The following is a 21,778-nucleotide window of genomic DNA, read 5'->3' on the forward strand; positions in this document are numbered from 1 at the left end:
CTTTCTCTCAAGTATTTTTTCCAGTGTCTCTGAAGGACAAGTGAAGGATGTGCAGCATGTTTTTAGTGCTACCAAGATTCTGAAAGGGCAGCTATTCTTACACTGACTCTGGAAGGCTTTATGCTGCAGGTATGAGTCTTCCACTCTTCAAAGATACTTATGAACAAGGTAGCCTCTAATTAGTCCTAGTGCCACTGCCTCTGCCTCCAGCCTAAACTTAATGAAATGCTCTAAGTCATACTGGTAGCACTGGACAGAAAACAGAGAAGGGGAGAAAAAAATATCTGATAAAAAATCATAAAGTGATTTGGTCTCATTTCTCTTTCAGGTTTGTAATATCCATTTGTCTGAAGTAATTCACATTTTGTGTCTGGGTATCAGAAACCTCACTAATATTATGGGCAATATGTAATCACGGTATATTCATTAGCATATTGAATAGGGCATGAAATCTGTAGTGAGATAGCCCTGGGTTTACTATCGCATTCTAGCATGTCTATCTATTGATCCTGAGTAAATTATTTAATATCCCTGAATCACAGTTTTACTGTTTTTAAAATGTATATAACACTTGCCTTGCAGGGATTTTGAAAAGAGTAAATTTAATGAATATATCTAACACCTAGAATACAGTGGCAATAGGACAATATTTTAAACTTTACATGTGCCCTCACCAGCACCATCAGTGGTAAGACTTGCCATCAGTAAAGCTGCTGCTTATGTGCCAAGCACAATGGCAGAAGGTAGCGTTACCTCACTCTCTTTCTTCTTTTACACTCTCCTAATATGTGGATGTGAGTATATATCACATCTTATATTACACCTTATAATTTTTCTTTGTAAAATTTACCATATATGTATACACACACGTATACATACATACATATATAGGCATATGTAATAGTCATTTATAATGGTAATTTATCATTATAAACATGTGAGTGGGTGTATACACCTCTAGGGTATACTAATCTCTATTCTTAGTTTCTCTTCTTGCCTTCCTTTTATGTCAGTCTGATGACTCACCTTAAAATTAAACCTTGGTCCTTGCTTGTTCAAAATGTTCAATGGCATTTTACTATACTCCAGATAAATCCCCAACTCCTTACAAAGTTTCCATAACCCTGCACAATTGATTCTGCCTAAATCTCCAGCCTCATAAACTATCTTTCTTCTTGTCCCTCTCCACCAGCCCATCTACCTTGAATTTCATTAAGCAGAACGATCGTCTTCCCACTTCAGATCATTGGCACATCCATTTTCTTCTGTTATGAACATTTTTAACCAAATCTACGCCTGACTAATTCTACCTCATTTTTTACAATTCATATAAACTTCACTTATTTAAAGAGTATTTTTCTGGTTTATGGGAGAGCTCCCATTGCTATATATATATTTGTTTGTTTCCCCTGATATGGAGTCTTTCTCTGTCGCCCAGGCTGGAGTGCAGTGGCTCGATCTCGGCTCACTGTAAGCTCCGCCTCTCGGTTTCACACCATTCTCCTGCCTCTGCCTCCCAAGTAGTTGGGACTACAGGCGCCCGCCACCACGCCTGGCGCGCGCGCGCACACACACACACACATATATATACATATATATGTACACACACACGGTGCGTGTATGTGTGTGTGTATATATATATGCCTATATATGTGTGAATGTATAAATGTGTGTGTGTATATATACACACACATGTATATACACACACGATATATATATATATATATATATATTTATGCCTATATATGTGTGTATGTATAAATGTGTGTGCATATATATACACACACACACACACACATATATACACACACATTTATTCATACACACATATATAGGCATAAATAGTTATAATTTGTAATGATAATTTGTTTTCATTCAATATATTAACCTTGACTCTAAGGGCAATATCATTTCTATTTTGTTCACTATTGCATTCCCTATGCCACCTACTGGTAGTGCCCAGGGAACTTGGTACATAGTAGTGAATAGTCACTATACCTTCCCTTATTCATTTAGTAATTAGTAGTATATATGGAGATTTATCTAGGCACTTATGTTACAAAAGTGTTTTTTAATGTTACCAAGAAGCTACTATATATTAATCGGGCAGGTAGACAACAAAAACAAAAACAAATATATATTGTAAAACCAGGAACTAAATAAGTACTCTAAAAAATATAAAGGTGTGTAAGGGAATAGAGAATTTTGAAGGTACTGGCACATCACATGGAGTTTTCAGAGAATGGGTCTCTATGGAAGTAACATTTGACAGAGATCTGAATGAGGTAGAGAAGAAACAGAATTTGGCAGAAGAGTATTTCCATCAGAGGGAAGAAAGAAAAAGCACAAAACTCCACAAGTGAAGTTATGCTTAGTGTCGTAAAAAAACAGTAAGAAGGTCAATGTGGCTAGAACTGTAAGAACAGGGAAAATCATAGCAGAAAATGTGATTTAAAAAAATGTCAAAGGCACACACTTGTAGTCTTGTTGAATGAGTACATTAAAGAAAGCTCTACAAAAGTACCCAAGGGAAACAGGGAATTGATAAACGTATTACAAGATACTAGACACTTTGATGGAGTAAAAAAATTCAACGGATAAGGCTTCTTCTCTTGTCATAAGGAAATTTGCAATGTATTTGTAAAGACTAGTCACAAATAAATAAAAATAATTAATTGTATAAGAAAGTTTATGTGATATCACACAATCCTAAAGAAAGGAATACTAAGATTTCAATTGTGAGAGGTAATACCATGAGAAGTTTAAAGATATTTATTTGGCATGAATGAACTTGAACTAGAAACAGGGAGGGATTATTCAGAATTTGATAATGATTCCAACAAGAGAAATATCTGAGTTAAGTAACTATACTATACAGTATAGGAACTATACAACACATATTTAGCAGGAATGAGAGCAACTGCATCTAATATTGAGAAAAAATGCCTGGGTAGCAGCTTAGAAGCTAGGTATGGAGGACTATGTATATCAGAATATGAAAGCCAGGCGTGATGACTCACGCTTATAATCCTAGCACTTTGGGAGGTCAAGGTGGGAGGATCACCTAAGATCAGGAGTTCGAGACCAGCCTGACCAACAAGGTAAAACCCCATCTCTACTAAAAATACAAAATTAGCCAGGTGTGGGGACAAGCGCCTGTAGTCCCAGGTACTTGAGAGGCTGGGACAGGAGAATTGCTTGAACCTGGGAGGCGGAGGTTGCAGTGAGCTGAGATCACGCCACTACATTCCAGCCTAGGCGACAGAGTGATACTCTGTCTCAAAAAAAAAAAAAAAAAAAAAAAAAAAAAATATATATATATATATATATATATATATATATATATATATACACACATACACACACACATATATACATATATGTGTATATATATATGGAGATTGAACATACATGCTATGTTGGGGTATATTCTGAATATTTTTTGGAATTAAGAAAATGAAACACTCAATGTTCTAAGTTTAAAAGATATGAATAGAGAATTGAAGGTTTAAACAACCATTGAAAAAACTATGAAGGTCAGGGAAGTTTCTACTAAAGATTTCAAACTTGATTTCAACAGGAATTTTCTCAAAAGCACTCTGCAAAGACACTGCATTCCTCAAGGACCTCCAGAGGCCTTCCAACAATGGTGTCAGCCTACAAGAGTGGGGTAAATAGCTTTGATAACTCGCTTGTAAGTTATTTTACTTTTCCATTTGCCTACACATCTTCCTGCAACTGCCTGTGGAGAATAATGGCTGCTGCTTCTCTTCTAGCTTTCATATCTTACATGAATGCCTCTTATTGGTAAGTTCTAACCCAGAACCGTCTAGAGAAAGGATTGCTGGATAAAAATGTTCCACGTGTGTCCTCCAAAAGGCAGAGCTGACTTTGGAGGGAAGTAGCAATGCTGATCAGTGGAAATAAACTCAACAGGCAAGGAAAGATCGGGAGATGGAAGTAGACTCTGGACTTTCTGTCCATCTTTACCCAAAGCAGATCAATTCTAAAATGATACTTTGGTATAATATTTAATTTGAACAGATAATTGCATTAGTAAAATAAATTTTAAAACAGAATGAGAAACACTTAAACACCACTGCTTTAAACACAAGTCCATTCTATTAAATACATGACAGCCATTGTTATGCCTTAATTTTAGTCTGGCATAGGCAGCTATTTTTTCAACTTTTCTTTATAGTACACAATCACATAAAATTTACTATTCTTGTTATTCTAATCTGTTTCTGTTTGCCACTCTCAATTGTTTTTAAAATGTTATATCCAGAATTAAGCATAGGTTTCATAATGTAATCTAAGAGTACAATGAGACTGTTTCCTTCAGTGATGTTATTTTGGCACTATCCCTATATTCATGCAGACATAGTTACATTAATGTTTCAGAATTAATTTTACACTTCTACCTGATATGGAGCTTGCAATCAAAATTCTCCAGTATTTTGCACATGATTCATTGCCAAGCTGGATCACCTTCCCGAAAGATTTTGGAATTATTTGCACAAAATCAGTAGCTGAAGCTAAATACATAAGTGAAATTGCCAAAGGAAAGATGATAAATAATGAAGAAGAGAAATATAGGCAGCAAATTAAGTTCTAGGTAGACCAGACCTTTGGTCTCTGAAGATCAAGTTTATATCTAAAGAGTTTGGGCAAGAAATTTAAAAATTTTAGAAGTATTACTTATGTATTAAGAAATCAGACAAATAATTACAGTCAAGAGAGAAGTTAATTCTATTCTGCATGCAGTAGTATAAATGGAATGATTTGCTGTTAAAGCAGTTAAGGCGAAAACAACAACAAAAACCAAAACAAAACAAAAAACAAAAAAACACAGCACAATATGTTTGCTTTCAAAGCACAGATTGGGTAGATTAGATGAGAACATATGCCTGATTGGACAAGGATCAGAGGCAAATATGTGATGAGAAATCACATTATCAGATGCAAACCACTCATTTTAAACTGCTGGAACTGAAGGGACAATATAGATCTGGGAAGAAAACTGGTCAGTAATTTTTCTCTAAAATAGTTACTGTAAACATCTATAGAATACCAGAGCACCAGATTTTCAAAATAATCCAAAATCATTTAAATTTCAGCAGATATTATATGTCACAGTCTAAGAAATAAATTAATATAGAATCATTCAGAATGTTGAGTCCCTTAGAAATCTTCTATATTTCTGTTTTAAATATATTTTCCCATGAAGCATACATTTTAAAGTCTCTGAAGAAAAAAATGTGTTACTATTGTGTGATAAATTGCAGAACAGTCTAAGCAGCTGCAAGGAAAACATTTTCATTACTAAATTAATAATTTGAAATTAGACCAGAAGGGACCATTATCCCTCTGGATATGGAGGCATATTGTTCTTTGGCTTAGTTAAGCCAGGAGCTCCTAAAGGTAATGAAATGTGCCTAATTAAACGGTGGCAGTTGGACTTTGATATTTTGGTTGATGAATTATTTGTTTACCTTGATTTGCTATGGTTCATATAATTTCAAAGGTAGCATCGTGTCTGTCATGGAAAACTTCTAAAGAAGGCATTTGACAATAGAATTACAAATCGTGTATCTTCTTCCTTTTATTTCTATATTTTCATTTAATTTAGTAATCTGCTTAAAGGATTAAAAAGGAAAAAGAAAATAATTTTGAAACTGTGTTTCAAAATGGCAATCAGAATACTTTTAAGTGATTGACTCATTGGTGATTAGAAAAAGTGTTCAATTTGAAATAAATAGCAACCATAAAGCTTAACAATATTTATCTCATTTTAATTCTTTCTTTGAGTTGGACAGAAAAATTTCCATAAGACTTTATTGGTTGTTTCAATAATAACAATGAAAACATTAGTAATATTAATAATAATATCACAGTAAAAATGGGTAGCATTGATATAGGGCCTCTCTGCCAGGCACTCACTCTATTAAGTGCTTTTAGAATGATTATTTCTAGGATAGGTTAATAGGATGGGTATGAGACTTATAACTGGTTATTTTATCCTAGAATGGAACTAATATTTTAAAAATTCCATGCTATAAAGTACACAAATTTAAACTGTACAATTGAAATGACTTTTAGATTCTCTATAAAGCTGTTAAATATGCACATCCACACACACACACACACACACACACACACACACACACACACACACAGGGAATAAAAGGGAAAACATATAAAATAGGCTTAAATTTTTTCCATAAAATCATACTGGCATAGCCACACTCAATATAATATGCTGTGATGGAGAGGTTTGAAAAATGTGGAAAAAGTGTATAAAAGGGAAGCTGTGGAAGTGAATGTACAAAGGTATATATGCCCGGGGAAATTTTGAAAATCGGTTTAAATAGCTTTATTAATTATCTATCTATCTATCTATCTATCTATCTATCTATCTATCTATCTATCTATCTATCTATCTATCTGCCTATCTATCTATCTATCTGTATTGCCTGTTAAGTGTGCATAAAGCCATAAAGAAGCTTCCCTATTGCAACACGTGGAGGTTGCTGGAGGGTGGTGTGCCTAGGGACAGCCTGGAGCCTGTGCACCCCTCTCCTCATACCTCACCCTACACATCTCTTCATCTGTATCCTTTGCAATATCTTTTATAATAAACCAATAAATGTAAAATGAAATAAAAAATAAATCCACAAAAGAACAATAAATCCAGTATAGAATGTGTTTTTTAAAATTAGAATATACATTATGGTACACTATAGTTCATAATAAAAAATGTGCCAAGCATAGAAAACTCATTTTAAACTTAAAAATCTTGCTAATGCCATGACAGTAATTATTTTTACCTCTAATAACGTAGAGTATGTCTCCATTATTAAAAGATTAAGTTTCCTTACCATTGTGTAGCTGTGGGCCACCTTCATTAATTCAATGCATCCTTGAGCATCTGCGAAGGCTCGAATTCCTAAACAGTTAGATGGATGCAAAAGCTTCATGAGGAAGTGGCAGCACACTTCCACCACCTGTGGAAGCTGAAGAAGGCATGCTGCAGCAAGAAGGTTCTCAATGGTGTCCTCTTTTAATTCCAAGCAGCCTAAACATAAGCAAAGATAATTATGAAACTTTTTAAAACATGAAATAATATGTATCATAATATTACTCAAAACATTAGGACAATTTTCTAGAACAGATCTAAACTGAGATTGATAATCAAGATAAATATAACTCGGTAAAGGTCACCAATTGTTTTAAGAATTTTGCATTTCGTGTTTCACGTAATATTCAAAATCACTCAGTAGATAGAAATGCAGTTTCAATCAATACATCTGTATACTAGCAGAAATGGTAGTTCTTCCTTTGATTGTGAAATAAGGAAAATAGAGAGAAAAATAAGGTGCAGAATATATGCCTACAAACTTAGGAGAGCAGAGATTTTCTAAGTATCTGACAAGGTATATAATTGTATCTGAATATAAAATATCTATTTGTGGACAATTAATACATGTACGTACATTTATAAATGCATGTGTTGCAGGTTGGTAGTACTGTATTTAACCCACTGCACTCATGTTTAAAATTGTCTATAATTTTGGTTTTTAATTTTTTCTTTGTTTTTCTTTCCCCTTTTATCTTAAAGACAAAAAACAAAAACAAAAACAAACAAACAAACAAAAACTCTTTAGTGCTTTAGTGTTTCCTCTGTTTTTCTAATATCCAGAATAATTTTTTTTTAAAGGGATCTGTTTGTCAAATGTTTATAGAGCTTACCTTTGAAGTTTTATGGACTTAACCATCTGGAGTTACATTTTAATTAGTAATATGATGTGTTCAATGGTTTTATTATCATTTAGATTTACTATCTGTATCTGAGTGAGTTTTACAAGTTATACAATCTCAGAACTGTTTTAGTCCACTTTTCTGGCACAGCCTACTAGTTCTTCATGACAAATATCTCCAGTCATTTTTTTTTTTTTTTTTTTTTTTTTTTTCCTGAACATAGGGTCAGACTACATTTCTCTTGAGTTAGATGTGACATCTAACAAGCTCTTGTCAATGGATCATGAGGAGCAGGATGTGTTTTACCACCAGACCAAGGAAATTATGATGTGCATCTTCTCTCCTTCTCTTATAACAGCTAATTACAGGAGTTAATAAAACCCAAGTGAATGGAAGACACATAGGAAGTGTATTCTAATTAGTCAGTAACTGTAATTATGTAAACCTTTTCATATTATATGTTGTTTATTTTTGTCTTCTGTTCTATATTATAAAATTAAACTTTAAGTGGATTGTCTAATTAGATAATGATTTCTAAGTATACATTTTATTAATAAGCAATATGCAGTAATATTAATAGGATTTTTAAGGACTATAATTTTTTATTAATTTTTATTAGAAATCACTGATCTTACTGAATATGAATATATGCACTTTCACTAATGCTGGAAATTATTCCTGTTTTTATTTAAATCATTCTTCACCTCTACCTTTGCTTCCTCCATTTTCTCTTACAGTCTATTCCTTAGGGGTACACTGAATTTTCTCTCTCTTTTATGTCTGTAAGTTTTTCATATTTTGCATTTACTAATTCTCTTTAGCATATCTACTTTTTTGTATAACCTTATTTTTTTAACTTCAATAAAGATTCGAATTCATGTCTAATTCCTTTGACATATCTAACATACTGTTTACTCATCACTTTGTAATAATTTATCCAACCTTTACTTCTAGAAATTTCTCCCATGGGAACTATTGATATCACAGAATTTTAATACATTCATAAACAGCAGTTTTGACACAAAGATTGTTTAGAGATTTTAATAATATTTACATTTTGTCTTCATTATTAAGTTCTTCAAGTCTTACTGTATCTTTACTATAATTTCATTTTAATCGTAATCAACCCAAAATATGCATTTATGCTCTGAATTCCAAATTAACCCAATCAGATGAAGCCAAAGAAAAATGAATTTTTTAAAAATTAACAAAGCCTCCAAGAAATATTGAAATATGTTAAATGGCTAAACCTAAGAATAATTGGTCTTTGTTGACAGAACGTCAACAAAGAAACAATGGACCTAAACTATACCCTAAAACAAATGGATTTAACAAATATTTACAGAACATTCTGCCCCTAAACTGCAGGATATATGTTCTTTTCATCAACACATGGAACATTCTCCAAGATAGACCAGGAAAAAGTCTCAGTCAATTTAAGAAAATCAAAATTGTATCAAGTATCCTCTCAGACTACAGTGGAATAAAATTCAAAATTAATTCCAAAAGGAAACCTCAAATACATGGAAATTAATAATCTGCTCTTGAATGATCTTAGGGTCAATGATGAAATCAAGATGGAAATTTAAAAAATTCTTTGATCTGAATGATAATAATGACACAGCTTATCAAAACCTGTGGTATAAGGTAAAAGTGATGCTAAGAGGAAAATTTACAGCAATAAGTGCTATATCAAAAAGTCTGAAAGAGCACAAATAGAGAATCTAGGGTCACACCTCAGGCAACTAGAGAAACAAGAACAAACCAGTCCCAAATACAGCAGAAGAGAATAAATAACAAAGATCAGAGCAGAGCTAAATGAAATTAAAACAAATAAACAAAAGCAATTCAAAAGATAAATGAAACAAAAACCTGGTTCTTTGAAAAGATAAAGAAAATTGTGGCCGGGCGCGGTGGCTCATGCCTATAATCCCAGCACTTTGGGAGGCCCAGGCGGGTGGATCACGAGGTCAGGAGATCCAGACCATCCTGGCTTACACGGTGAAACCCCGTCTCTACTAAAAATACAAAAAATTAGCCGGGCGTGGTGGCGGGTGCCTGTAGTCCCAGTTACTGGGGAGGCTGAGGCAGGAGAACGGCGTGAACCTGGGAGGTGGAGTTTGCAGTGAGCAGAGATCACTCCACTGCACTCCAACCTGGGCGACAGAGCAAGACTCCGTCTCAAAAAAAAAAAAAAAAAAAAAACATCGTTAGTGAAATTAACCAAGAACATAAGAGAGACGATCCAAATAACCGCAATTAAAAATGAATGGGAGACATCATTACAACTGATACTACAGAAACACAAAGGATCATTCAAGGCTGCTATGAACACCTTTTGTGCATGAAATAGAAAATCTAGAGATGATGAATAAATCCGTGGAAATACATAATCCTCCTAGATTAAATCAGGAAGAAATAAAAACTCTGAACAGATCATTATCAACTACTGAGATTGAAACAGTAAAACAAAACAAAACAAAACAAAACAAAACAAAAAAAACTCCCCCAAAATTCCAGGACCAGAGGGAGTCAAAGCTCAATTCTATCAGACATTCAAAGAAGAGTTGGTGCCCATCTTACTGAAACTATTCTAAAAGGAAAATCTTAAGAATTTTAAACCCGAGAAAATAACATCCTGTTTTATTCATTTTTCTGAGTCTTCTAAATTTGACTAAAGTTTGAATTGTTTCATTTATATTTTCATTTATATATATATATAATATTATATATATATATATATATAGCCTTAGTAAAGCCTACATTGCAGCTTTTAATAATCAATGTCAGACATTAGTGCCTACATATAAGGATTATCTTAGTTTATGTGTGAACTTGGAAGGCAAGTTGCACTAAATTTGAAATTTGACTATAAGACTTTAGGAAAAATGTAATTTTATCTAACTATAATTATGCTGTTATTTAATTGAAATTTAAAAGTATATTATTGCCAATTTGTGGATATTTTTTAACTTTGTGATGTTACTGTCATTTTTTCTTAGATTTCTCCTTTTCAACATGAATAGTTTTATGACATAATAAAAATGTTATCTACTTTCAAAACTTTTGGACAGAATATTTATTAAGAAAGTCCTTTATGCATAATAACTATTGTTTTCCATACCAAATTTTGTTTTCTGAAAATTTTTAAACCTATAATAATTTGCAAAACCCACCCATATACCCTTTATCTGGCTTCACCCAGTGTTAATATTTTGCCATATGTATGTGTATGTTTGTATTTATGTTGTAGCTGCAAAATTAGTAGAGAGCTACTTTCAGCCATCACATGTCACCCCTAAATGCTTCAGTATGCATCATCTAAGAATAAAGGTATTCTCCAATGGAGTGACAATATAATTATCACATATGAAATTGACATATTTGCTATGACATACACTTCCCCAAATATTCAAATAGTTTTCTGTGTAACTTTATTTACTTTTTTTAATTCAAGATCTCATCAAGGATTATACATTACATTTACTTGTGGTGTTCCTTTAGATTCCTTTTATCTAGAACTGTTCCCCTGACATTTTTTCATCTATAATATTTATGTTGGTGAAGAACCAATACTAGTTTTTTCATAGAATCCTTCCTTTTGTACTTACATTATTTCCCCTTTATTAGATTATAGTGGTTTTTTTCTTTTTCTTTCTCTTTTTTTTTTTGCAGGGGCACCATATAGGTGATCTCTTGCCTTTCTCCATCATGATCAAGAGGCTCATGATGTCAGTGTGCCCTATTTTTGGTGGCTTTAAGTGTCATAGAATGTTTTAGGCAGTATCTTACAGATTCCTTCATATAATTTTTTTATAATTAAAGAATGATCTGTTGGGTGATAGATACCTTTGCTTTCAAATATGACAACATGCTTAATAGGTAAAAAAGACTATTATGTTTTATTTATGACTTTCACTGAAAGGAAGACAGTAGAGAAATCTAAAGCATGCCTCCAAGCATAAAAGTGAGTTGATGAAGGAAAAAGAAGAGCAGATACAGTGCAGAAAACAGTTGGAAAATACAGTGATTAGAGTAATATGAAAGTATTTTTATTATATATTAATTTCCACTTAAATTAGATACATAAATTCTAGTTTTGGTATAAAAAGAGAGCACAACACCAATAATAAAAATTAAAAGCTATTGAAAATTCTAAAATTTTAATTTTAACTTACAAAACCTTGCTGTGGAGATATTATCAAAAAGTAGAAGGTTGAGGAGCATAAGTCACTTTATTAGAGGAGATATTTATAGCAATAAAATTCCTTGAGGTGTTTATATTTTACATTATCAAAAACATTATCATACAATATTATTGTCAAGATCTTCATTTGAAGTTGAGGTATTCATATGGATTTGAATGATTTTAAGATTAATTATACCAGAACTAACTATTGATATATATTTTAAGGTTTATGAAATACCATAGCAAGATTGAGCAAAAAGTATTTTATAGGTTACAGAAACTTATATTTGTATAACAATTTTAGATTTTTTTAAAAAAGTGTACTTGCTGTTATAAAAATAAAGTTAAAATAGAGAAAATAAGAGGAACACATTAAAATCTGTTATTAATTTTAAACAGATTACAGCACTCTTTTATTCATATACACCTTCAACATATTGTTTTGATTTAAAATCTCAGACGAAATTTACCTATATTGTTCAGCAAAGTTGTCAAGAACACTGTTGCATAAGTCTTAGCATAGATATTGAGAGAAAATCAGATGGAAGGCCTACATGCTGATGGCATGGTTTTTACAGATTTCATTTTACTGTGATTGGGAGGATGACTTCCTGTAATCTAATTAACTATTTCTCTCAATATAATTTATGCAGAAAAGAACGAGCACAGCAGGCCTGAACCACTACTATCCTCTGAAAGGCCTGCTTTCAAGGTTGCTCCACCTGGTATCTGAGAACTTAGATTTCAAGAGGATTCTCATCATTAACTGATAAAAATTGACTCACTGTGCCTAAACTGTACAAACAATATGGTATATGCTGAACACATTTTTCCTTTCTGGGAGTCTGCAATTTTGGTCTGTGTTAGACAGAGGCTTATGCGATCAACACCTAATAAAACTCCAGGCACTGAATCTCTAGTGAGCTTCCTTGGTTGACTATTTCACACACTTTGTCACAACTCTTTGAAGGTAAAAATAGTATGTTCAGTAGGACTCCACTGGAACGGAACCCTTGGAAGTCTGTACCTGGTTTCCTTTGTACTTCGCCCCATAGGTCGTTTACCTTTTCTGGTTGTGTTATGTATTATTTTGCCATAACAATTCATAGCCACTGGTAAAACTATATGGTGAGTCTTGTGAATTATCCTAGTTCATCACTGAACTGGGCGTTAGTCTTGGGGATCATCCAACATAGCATTCTAATCAGAAATCCTGAGGTGGTAGGGGAATGTAGAGATATGCTGTGCTCAGAAGCTCAAAGATCAATATTGCTAAGATTTCATTCCACACCAAATTAATCTATAGATGCACAACAATCACATTTAGAATCTCAGTAAATCCTGTGAAAATTACAAAACAGATTCTAAAATTCATATGGAAACGCAACGGACCTACAATAGTCCAAACAATTTTGAAAAATAACAAAGTGAGAATAAGAGCACTACCTGATTTTAAGACTGATTACAAAGTTTATGCAAGGGCACAAAGGGAAGTCATTTGAGAAAAGATTGTCTTTGAATGAGTCAGATATGTGTACAAAAACGAAAACTTGTGTTTGATGCATACCCCAAATGATATACAAAATTTCCTCAAAATGGATCACGAATCACATTCAAACATTAAACGATAAAACTTTTTTTTTTTTTTTTGAGACAGAGTCTCGCTCTGTCACCCAGGGTGGAGGGCAATGGTGCGATCTTGGCTCACTACAACCTCCATCTCCCAGGTTCAAGTGATTCTCCTGACTCAGCCTCTCAGGTAGCTGGAATTACAGGCGCCTGCCACCAGGCCTAGCTAATTTTTTCTATTTTTAGAAGAGACGGGTTTTCACTATGTTGGCCAGGCTGGTCTCAAACTCCTGACCTTGTGATCCACCTGCCTCAGCCTCCCAAAGTGCTGGGATTACAGGCGTGAGCCACCGAGCCCAGAAACTATAAAACTTCTATAAACAAACTTTGGTAATTAAAAATTTATTTGATAAAATATCAAAAACATAATTTCTCAAAGAACAAATTGAGAAACTAGACTTCATACAATTCCCTGCAAGACTGAGCTAAGATCATGCCACTGCACTCCAGCCTGAGTAACAGAATAAGACCCTGCCTCTATTTAAAAGAAAAAGAAAAAAAAAAGCCACTGTAGGATGTTTTATTAAAGGAATAAAAAGATGAACCATAAACCAGGAAAAAAGTTTGCAAATCATATCTGATAAAATATTATATATGGAATATTTAAAGAATTTTCAAACTAAATTAAAAAAAAACTGGGCAAATGATTTATACAGACAACCCACAAAAGAAAACGTATGAACAAAAAATGCTTAATATTTTCAGTGCTTCAGAAAATGCACATTACAAACACAATGACAGACCACAACACCTCTACTAGAACTGCTTGTGGAAATGTGAAATGATAAAACTACTTTAGAAAACAATTTTGCAGTTTTATCTCTCCTATGACTCAGCCTTTCTGCTCCTATGTGTTTGCTCAAGAGTAAAGGAAGAATATGCTGATACAAAGTCTTGTACATGAATGTTTACAGAAAATTTATTTTGCAATGTCCAAGAGCTGGAAAGAACTAAAATGTTAATTGACAGGTAAATGTCTAAACAAAATTGGAGTATGTCTATTCAATGGAATAGTTCATAATAATAATAAAAAATTATTGATTATGAAATATCATGGTTAATTATGTTGAATGCAAGATAATTAGGCTGAGTGAAAGAAACCAGACAGAAAATAAATACAAACTCTATGATTAACTTCAAAATTCTTGAAAGTCCCAAAAAATCTGGTGTGTAAAGAATCAGATCACTGATGCTTATGTACTAGGTGGGGATAAGGAAGGACAACAAGATAGATTGCAAAAGGACATGAGAAAACATTTGATGATTACAGATATATTCATTAATTTGTGGTGAGTATATGCATATGCCAAACGTATCAAATTATACACTTTGTGTATGTACAGTTTATTGCATCTCGATTATTCATCAATAAAGTATTAAAAACAATACTCAACTGTATTTTCAAAATATATTTAATAAATGATTTGAGTTGACAAGTAGATAGAAACATATTCTGAGTGCTTAAGTGCAAACAAAAATCAAACAAATATACGATATTATAATTTACATTGAGGGTTGTGTGAGTTTTTTTTTTCTTTGTTTTCCTTTTTTTTCTTTTTGAGGCGAGGTCTTATTCTGTCATCCAGGCTGAAGGGCAGTGGAATGATCATAGCTCACTGCTTCCTTGAACTCCTGGTCTCAAGTAATCCTCTTGCCTCAGCCTCCCACGTAGGTGAGATTACAGGTATGCACCACTAGGTTCGGCTATTTATTTTTATTTTTGTAGCAATTAGGTGTTGCTATGTTGCCCAGGCTAGTCTAGAACTTCTGGTCCCAAGCCATCCTCTTGCCTTGGCCTCCCAAATTGTTGGGATTTACAGGTGTAAATCCAGCTTCTAGCCAGCTACCATGCCTGGCCAATAATTTTTTCTGAATGTTTGCAATGTATTAAACATGAATATAGTCATGACAATTCACATATGCTATTATTAGGTTGGTGAAAAAGTAATTGTGGTTTTTGTCATTACTTTCAATGTGAAAATTGCAATTACTTTTGCACCAACCTATCAGTATGAAAAACATATTCTTAATATAATCTTAAAAATTTGAGCCTGCCATACAAAACTCTGTGTGTGTGTGTGTGTGTGTGTGTGTGTGTGTGCGTGCGTGTGTGTGTATGTATGAGAAGATCTTCCTACTCCATCACTGTGGCTAATGCTTGTGTGTTTCCATCACTCCTTCTGAACATTCTGACCCATATTGATATCTCTATTATGCTCTCTTCCCTTAAGCTCTTTCAGTGTTTCATTTGTTTTCTGCTGGGACTCTGACTGATAAAGTGATTATTGGATGTGGACAGCAAGGAATAAAATCTCAGAGGATTCCACATAGTTTGGCTTGGGTGTCCAGGCAAATGGCATATGACTATTTATATTGGAAAAGTATATTACTATATTTCTTTATATGTATGTGTAGTTTTACCTTCCCAGATCAATACTTGAAAAAAAGATTCAGCAGCAATATACATACTTACGGAGTTTTTATGATATTTTCTTGAAACACATTTATTCAGTCTAAATTCTAACCCCTGATAATAATACACTTCATAATAATTCAGACAGAATTTTTTCAGAGCATCTCTCAATTATTTCCCCAAAAAAGAAAATAAAGAATTTTCACAAGATACCCGTAGAATAATATTATTTATTTCTAGCTTTGGAGGTTAATTTGAGTATTATAACCATTGCTTTTTTCAAATAGTTTTAATATTGTATTTTCTAAAACTTGGAATGTATCCAATGAAAGAATCTATTTGTTAAAGCCAGAGGCACAAATGGAATATTAGCCGGTGTCAAGCTTCAATGCACACAAATTAAGCTACCTCATCCATGCTATATTTCTTTATATCTGTAACCTGACCATTGCTCAGACAGACCTAGAAGTAAAAAGAAAAAGGGTAGCCAAGTAATTGACTTAAAAGTTACCTTTTTAAAAAGCACGAAAACTACTAATGGAAAGAAAAGTAATTCTACATTTTCATTCACAGTTGATTTCAAGGCATAAAGTTCTCAAATAAGCTTACTAAAAGGGACAACCTACATGTTTTTAATTAGGTGCCATAGAAAACTGGGTTAAAAATACACGATAGCCATATTAAACTTGAGATACCTAAGAAGTCGATGTTTCTAATAACAGCCAACTTCTAGAGATTGTTTTCAAATAAAAATTAAATATTTATAATCTCTCTTAGCAAGTCGAGAGGAGCTTTGTCTCCAGAGTTAATTAATTGAGAGGGTCAACACATCATCAGGAAACAGGCATCTCCTCAAGTGACTTCCTCAATTTCTGTCATAGTTGCCATAGTTTCAGGTTTCAGATTCAGACAGGAAAACATGTAGCAGAAGAGGAATTATTTATTTATGTATATATCTATCTCTTACATCAGTGAAGAAACTTTTACCAAAGAATCCCCAGAATTTTTTCTCCAAGTTGCTCTGGCAAAAATTGTGTCACATAATCATGCCTAACTCAATCATTAGGAAAGGAGTGAAATACAAATAATTGGTTTTGATCCTATAAACTGCTTATAAAAAGAGTCACCCTCCTCTGATTCAACTGGGGGACTATTCTATTTTTGAATAGAGTACCAATAAGGTGTGCTACATTTATCCACAATTATATCTTAAGTAAATGCTAAGGCCACTAAATCTTCCAAATATGTATGAGTAGACTTAAACTGTGTTTTTCTATAAGACATTTGAATTTGTACTTCATTGACATAAAAATATGTAAAATAGAATGGGAAGGAAAAAGTGAAGTTTACAGAAGAATATGTATTGATATGATTCTATTTCTTATTAGACACATCATCCCCTATTAACAAATGCACAGAGCATCTATATTTCATCTACAAAATATGTTATATTGGAAATGTATATTTCCAAAAGTATTGTTTTAGAAATGTGCGTTCTACCAGACAAGTGCAAAAACTGCCTATAAAATTCACAAAGTAAATTCAATTTATCTATCATCATTCTGTTAAATTGAAAAAGAGGGAAACAATGTCAATGCCACTCTAGAAATTCAAACTTCAAAATTGATATTTTTAGTAACTCACAGGTATTTTAAAAATATAGTTTTATATGATAACACTTCTAGATTAAAAGAAAATTGCAAAGATAGTACAGTGATTTTTCCATATAACATATACCTGTTTCCCCCATTATTAACATCTTACATGCATATATGTGTTATATTAATGAACAAATGTTGTTACATTACTATCAACTAAAATTTGTACTCCATTCACATTCCATAGCTTTTTTTTTCTTTTCTTACCTAATGTCCTTTTTCTGTTCCAGGATACCATTCAGAATAGTACATCTCATTTACTCATTCTGTCTCATTAGGCAACTCTTTGCTGTGACAGTTTTCAGACTTTCTTTTTTTTGATGACTTTGACAGTTTTGAGGAGTACTAATTTAATATTTCATAAAATGTCCTTCAACTGATATTTTGCTGATTATTATTAGACTGGGGTTATGAATGAAGTTTCTGTCTCATCACATGCTATTAAAGAAACATTATCAACGTGACTTATCACTGGTGACAGTCATCTTGATCATGTGTGGAGGTAGTGTATGTTAGGTTTCTCCACTGTAATGTTATTCTTTATTACCTTTACATACTATACTCTCTGGAAGAAAGTCCCTATGCACAGCCTACACTTAAGGAGAGGGGAGTCGTACTCTATCTCCGTAAGGATGGAATAACTGGCATAAATACTTTTGAATTCTTCTCCATGGGAAATTTGTCTGTTCCCCATCATTTATTGGTATATTCAATTATTTATATCAGTCATTTCATAGAATTTTTTGAATAAATGTTTCAAAAAAGGAAAGAGAGTTAAAGGGATTTCGTTTAGGCAATTTACACATATTTTTAACAGTTAAAGGAATTTAAATTTTACCACAATTTAGAATTTTGCTATCATCAAATTATTCCTTATTGCCAACTGGTACAACCTTATTGGCACTCTGGCCTCCTCTCTCTCAGGTCAGAAAGAAAATCCTAGCTGTCTTCTAAAAATTACAGCGAATTGATTTTAGAAAACAGAATATAAGTTCTACCTATGAAATTCTATAATCCTAGAGCTAAACAATCTATAAACCATGTCATGCATGCATTCCAATCACAAGAAAGACATGGTTTTGTTTTTTGAGTACTAAATACATCTCAGAGTTCAAGAGAAGCTGTTAGAAAAGTCAGAAAAAGTTATGCAAAGAGCAGTTCAAAAGTAGCTGTGACAGTACAAGCCATTATTCGTTTAATTTCTATCTGTCCACCTTACTCCTATAAAAGTCCACTGCGTGATAGGTAAGAATTAAACATGTTAGTAGCTCAAATTTACTTAAGTTGCTTTAAAGCTACTCTAATTATATATCCATCATTTGAAAAGAACAAGGAATCGTTTTCAGAGAAAAAGTAACATTCCCTTGACTCACATCGATGCACAGGTGTTAAGCTCCCTCAACTTTAACAACAGAGTGCATGTCTTATCTTCAAATTTATTATACTTTATGACTCTGTGCCTAATCAACTCCATAGATTTCTTTTTTCCACTCTTACTACTTTCTATGGAGTTTAACCTAAAATAGCATGTCATGCAACACTCGAGGAAAATTGGTTGTAAGAATAGCAGACAAAAAAAATGATTAATTCATGGTCACAGAAGTTATTTAAATCTTTACTTAAGTAAAATAATGTGTCTATCTAAGCACCAGACTTATCACAGATACGTCCTTTTGGTCATTATTTTAATTTAGGGTACCTTTATGTAGAACATATGTACTTGAACTTGGCAGAGACAATTCAATTCCCTTTAAATTAATTGTACTTTGAACTCAGTTGAGTTTGATTTTCAGATTTAAATATTCTGTTGCTTAATGTGTGAAATTATTAGAGAGTTGTGCTCCTGGACAAAATAATTTGAACTTGAATTAGCCAACAGAAGCAACAGTTCTATAATTCATTGTTATATCCACTTTTGGCTAAATAGTGAAGATGTCTAAAGTAGCATATGCAGTGGTGTAGGTATATATATATGTGTGTGTGTGTGTGTAATATAACAACACCCATGTTTATGGTGAGGAAAATGTTTGCCTTTAGTTTGTAATATAACTGATTATGCTTACCTCTTTGTCTTGGTGACTGAGAAGAAAAACTAATTGGTGTGTCATTTCTATGAATACAAACAGCGTTTTAAGACATTTACTTATTGTGAAAATTATACCATAGGTATTTTTATTTGAATTTGAATGCCTTTCCAAATATTTTCTGTTTGATTTATAAAGCCTTATACACCATGGATATTTAGAAATCAAACTAGGACAAAAGCCATAACTTGGTGGCTTATGTAAATAGCTGAATTTGTTTTCTTCTGCTGTACTCTACTTCATCAGGAAACTAGAATGGAGATAGAAAGGGGTAAGTATGTCAGTAGGAGCATGTTTCTGTAAACCAGGTTATATTGAAGTTATCTACAGAGCTCTTCCATCTTGAGATGCTTAAATATTTTATACAGTAACTTGGGTGGATTTGATGTAGAAAGAAAAATGTTGGCAGTTTTGATATTTTATCTGACATTCTGTCCAGATTGTGAGTTCTACCATCCTGCCCTCTGTGAGTCCACCATACCCTCTTCCTCTCCACTCTTGAGTTTCTGTGTTGACAGAGGTTTTTTTCTACTTTTGTTTAACAGGTAATTTTTTATGAGGCTCTATTTGATTTCCAAAATATGCTTCATATGTTACCTCTTTACCTTGCTGCTACATTACAGGTCATTTTTAGAGGTCACCATTTTTATTTTATTTTTTCTGATTGTGAACATTCATGCCTTTCTTGAAATCTTCACATCTCACAATCCATATTTAAAATCAATATTTCTTAGCCCCAGTGAACTGGAAGTGCAATAGTTACAGAGTGCTACCAAGGGGGCATACAGATACAGCATTTCCGATAAGTATGAAATTCTTTCCGAAAACACTACCCAGCACACTGAGTTATGTCATAGGTCATATAATTGTTATTTCCCCACTTGGATAGTGCATTTTGAAGCCATTTTAAGATGTGGAAAACTTAAGTTAAATAAATGTAAGCAAGGGGGTTTGATTACAAGGTTCTAAATATATTTTGTTTAACTGAATTTGGCAAGTAAAATAGTAATTTATAAAAATAATTCAAAAAGTCCTATTACATCATTTTTGAATTAGTCAAATTTGTCAGTTAATCAAAAATGCTCATTAATCAGAAAGCAGAGTGCATAGCCCAGGAAAACACATGAAAACAATTAATGACATCTATTTCCGAGTAGTATTTACATTTTTCAGGCATGGATCTATCAGGAATAAACTTATATTTTAGACAAATGCAAAATAGTTTTTATGTTTTTCTTGTAAGACTGAATCCCATTACCAGTCTTTAGAATTTCTTTATTGACTTTTATTTTGCATTATCCTCTCCTCTCACCACACCTAAACATTTCTGTAGAGAAAAAAATATGAGGTGGGACAGATTCATCAGACTCATGTAAGTGCCATTTGACTAGGACATTTTCTCTGGTTGAGTATTGTGACAGGAGTGCAATAATAGCCAGAATATGCAGAGACAAAAACTCAAGTTCACAGTCCAAAGGAATCAGTGACCAATGTATTCCTTCAGAAAGTTTTCAGCACGCTGTCCGCTTCCAGCTAAAATGTGTTTTCCTGGTTGGATTGCACTAGTATCCCTCAACTGAAGGAAACAAAGTGTTTAAAATTAAAGTGCTTAGTGTTCCCATTATAAGCGTCCTTTCCCAAGTATAATGGGAAAGTGAACTCTTCATTAAATATGGCAAAATGGTAATTTGCAGAAGGGTGCAAATGACAGGGTTGTTTTGCTTGTTTTTATTTGCTTGTTTTCCCCCATACTATCAGCAAATCATATCAGCTCTACCAAATTTTAAATGAAAGATATTAACAAATACTTAAAATGGAAGTAAAATAGTGTTTTCAAAGAAAGGTATTATTTAAAAACATTTAGGAAAATGGTGCTTCAGTTGCTTAAATTATAAGATAAAGTTGAATATTGTGAGGCATAGCTAAGATTTGCATGGAAAATTCTGGAAAATGTTACTAATTGAATAGTGTAATATTTTTATGATTCGTCTTTAGATAAATATGATAAAATAAAATTAAACTTAAAATTATGAAATTATGAATG

At 32.9% G+C, this 21,778-nt stretch overlaps 1 protein-coding gene across 2 annotated transcripts in view; it reads right to left on the minus strand.

The window, feature by feature from the left end:
- The window catches only part of KLHL1 (kelch like family member 1), a 446,132-nt gene that overhangs the window by 236,322 nt on the left and 188,032 nt on the right, over positions 1–21,778 (minus strand). For both annotated transcript variants that reach the window (XM_030922205.1, XM_030922204.1), the window contains one exon: positions 6,882–7,078. In XM_030922205.1, the coding sequence (XP_030778065.1) occupies positions 6,882–7,078 (197 nt within the window). The remainder of the gene's footprint in view (positions 1–6,881; positions 7,079–21,778) is intronic.

The sequence above is a fragment of the Rhinopithecus roxellana genome, chromosome 18 (assembly GCF_007565055.1).
Source record: "Rhinopithecus roxellana isolate Shanxi Qingling chromosome 18, ASM756505v1, whole genome shotgun sequence".
Taxonomy (NCBI): domain Eukaryota; kingdom Metazoa; phylum Chordata; class Mammalia; order Primates; family Cercopithecidae; genus Rhinopithecus; species Rhinopithecus roxellana.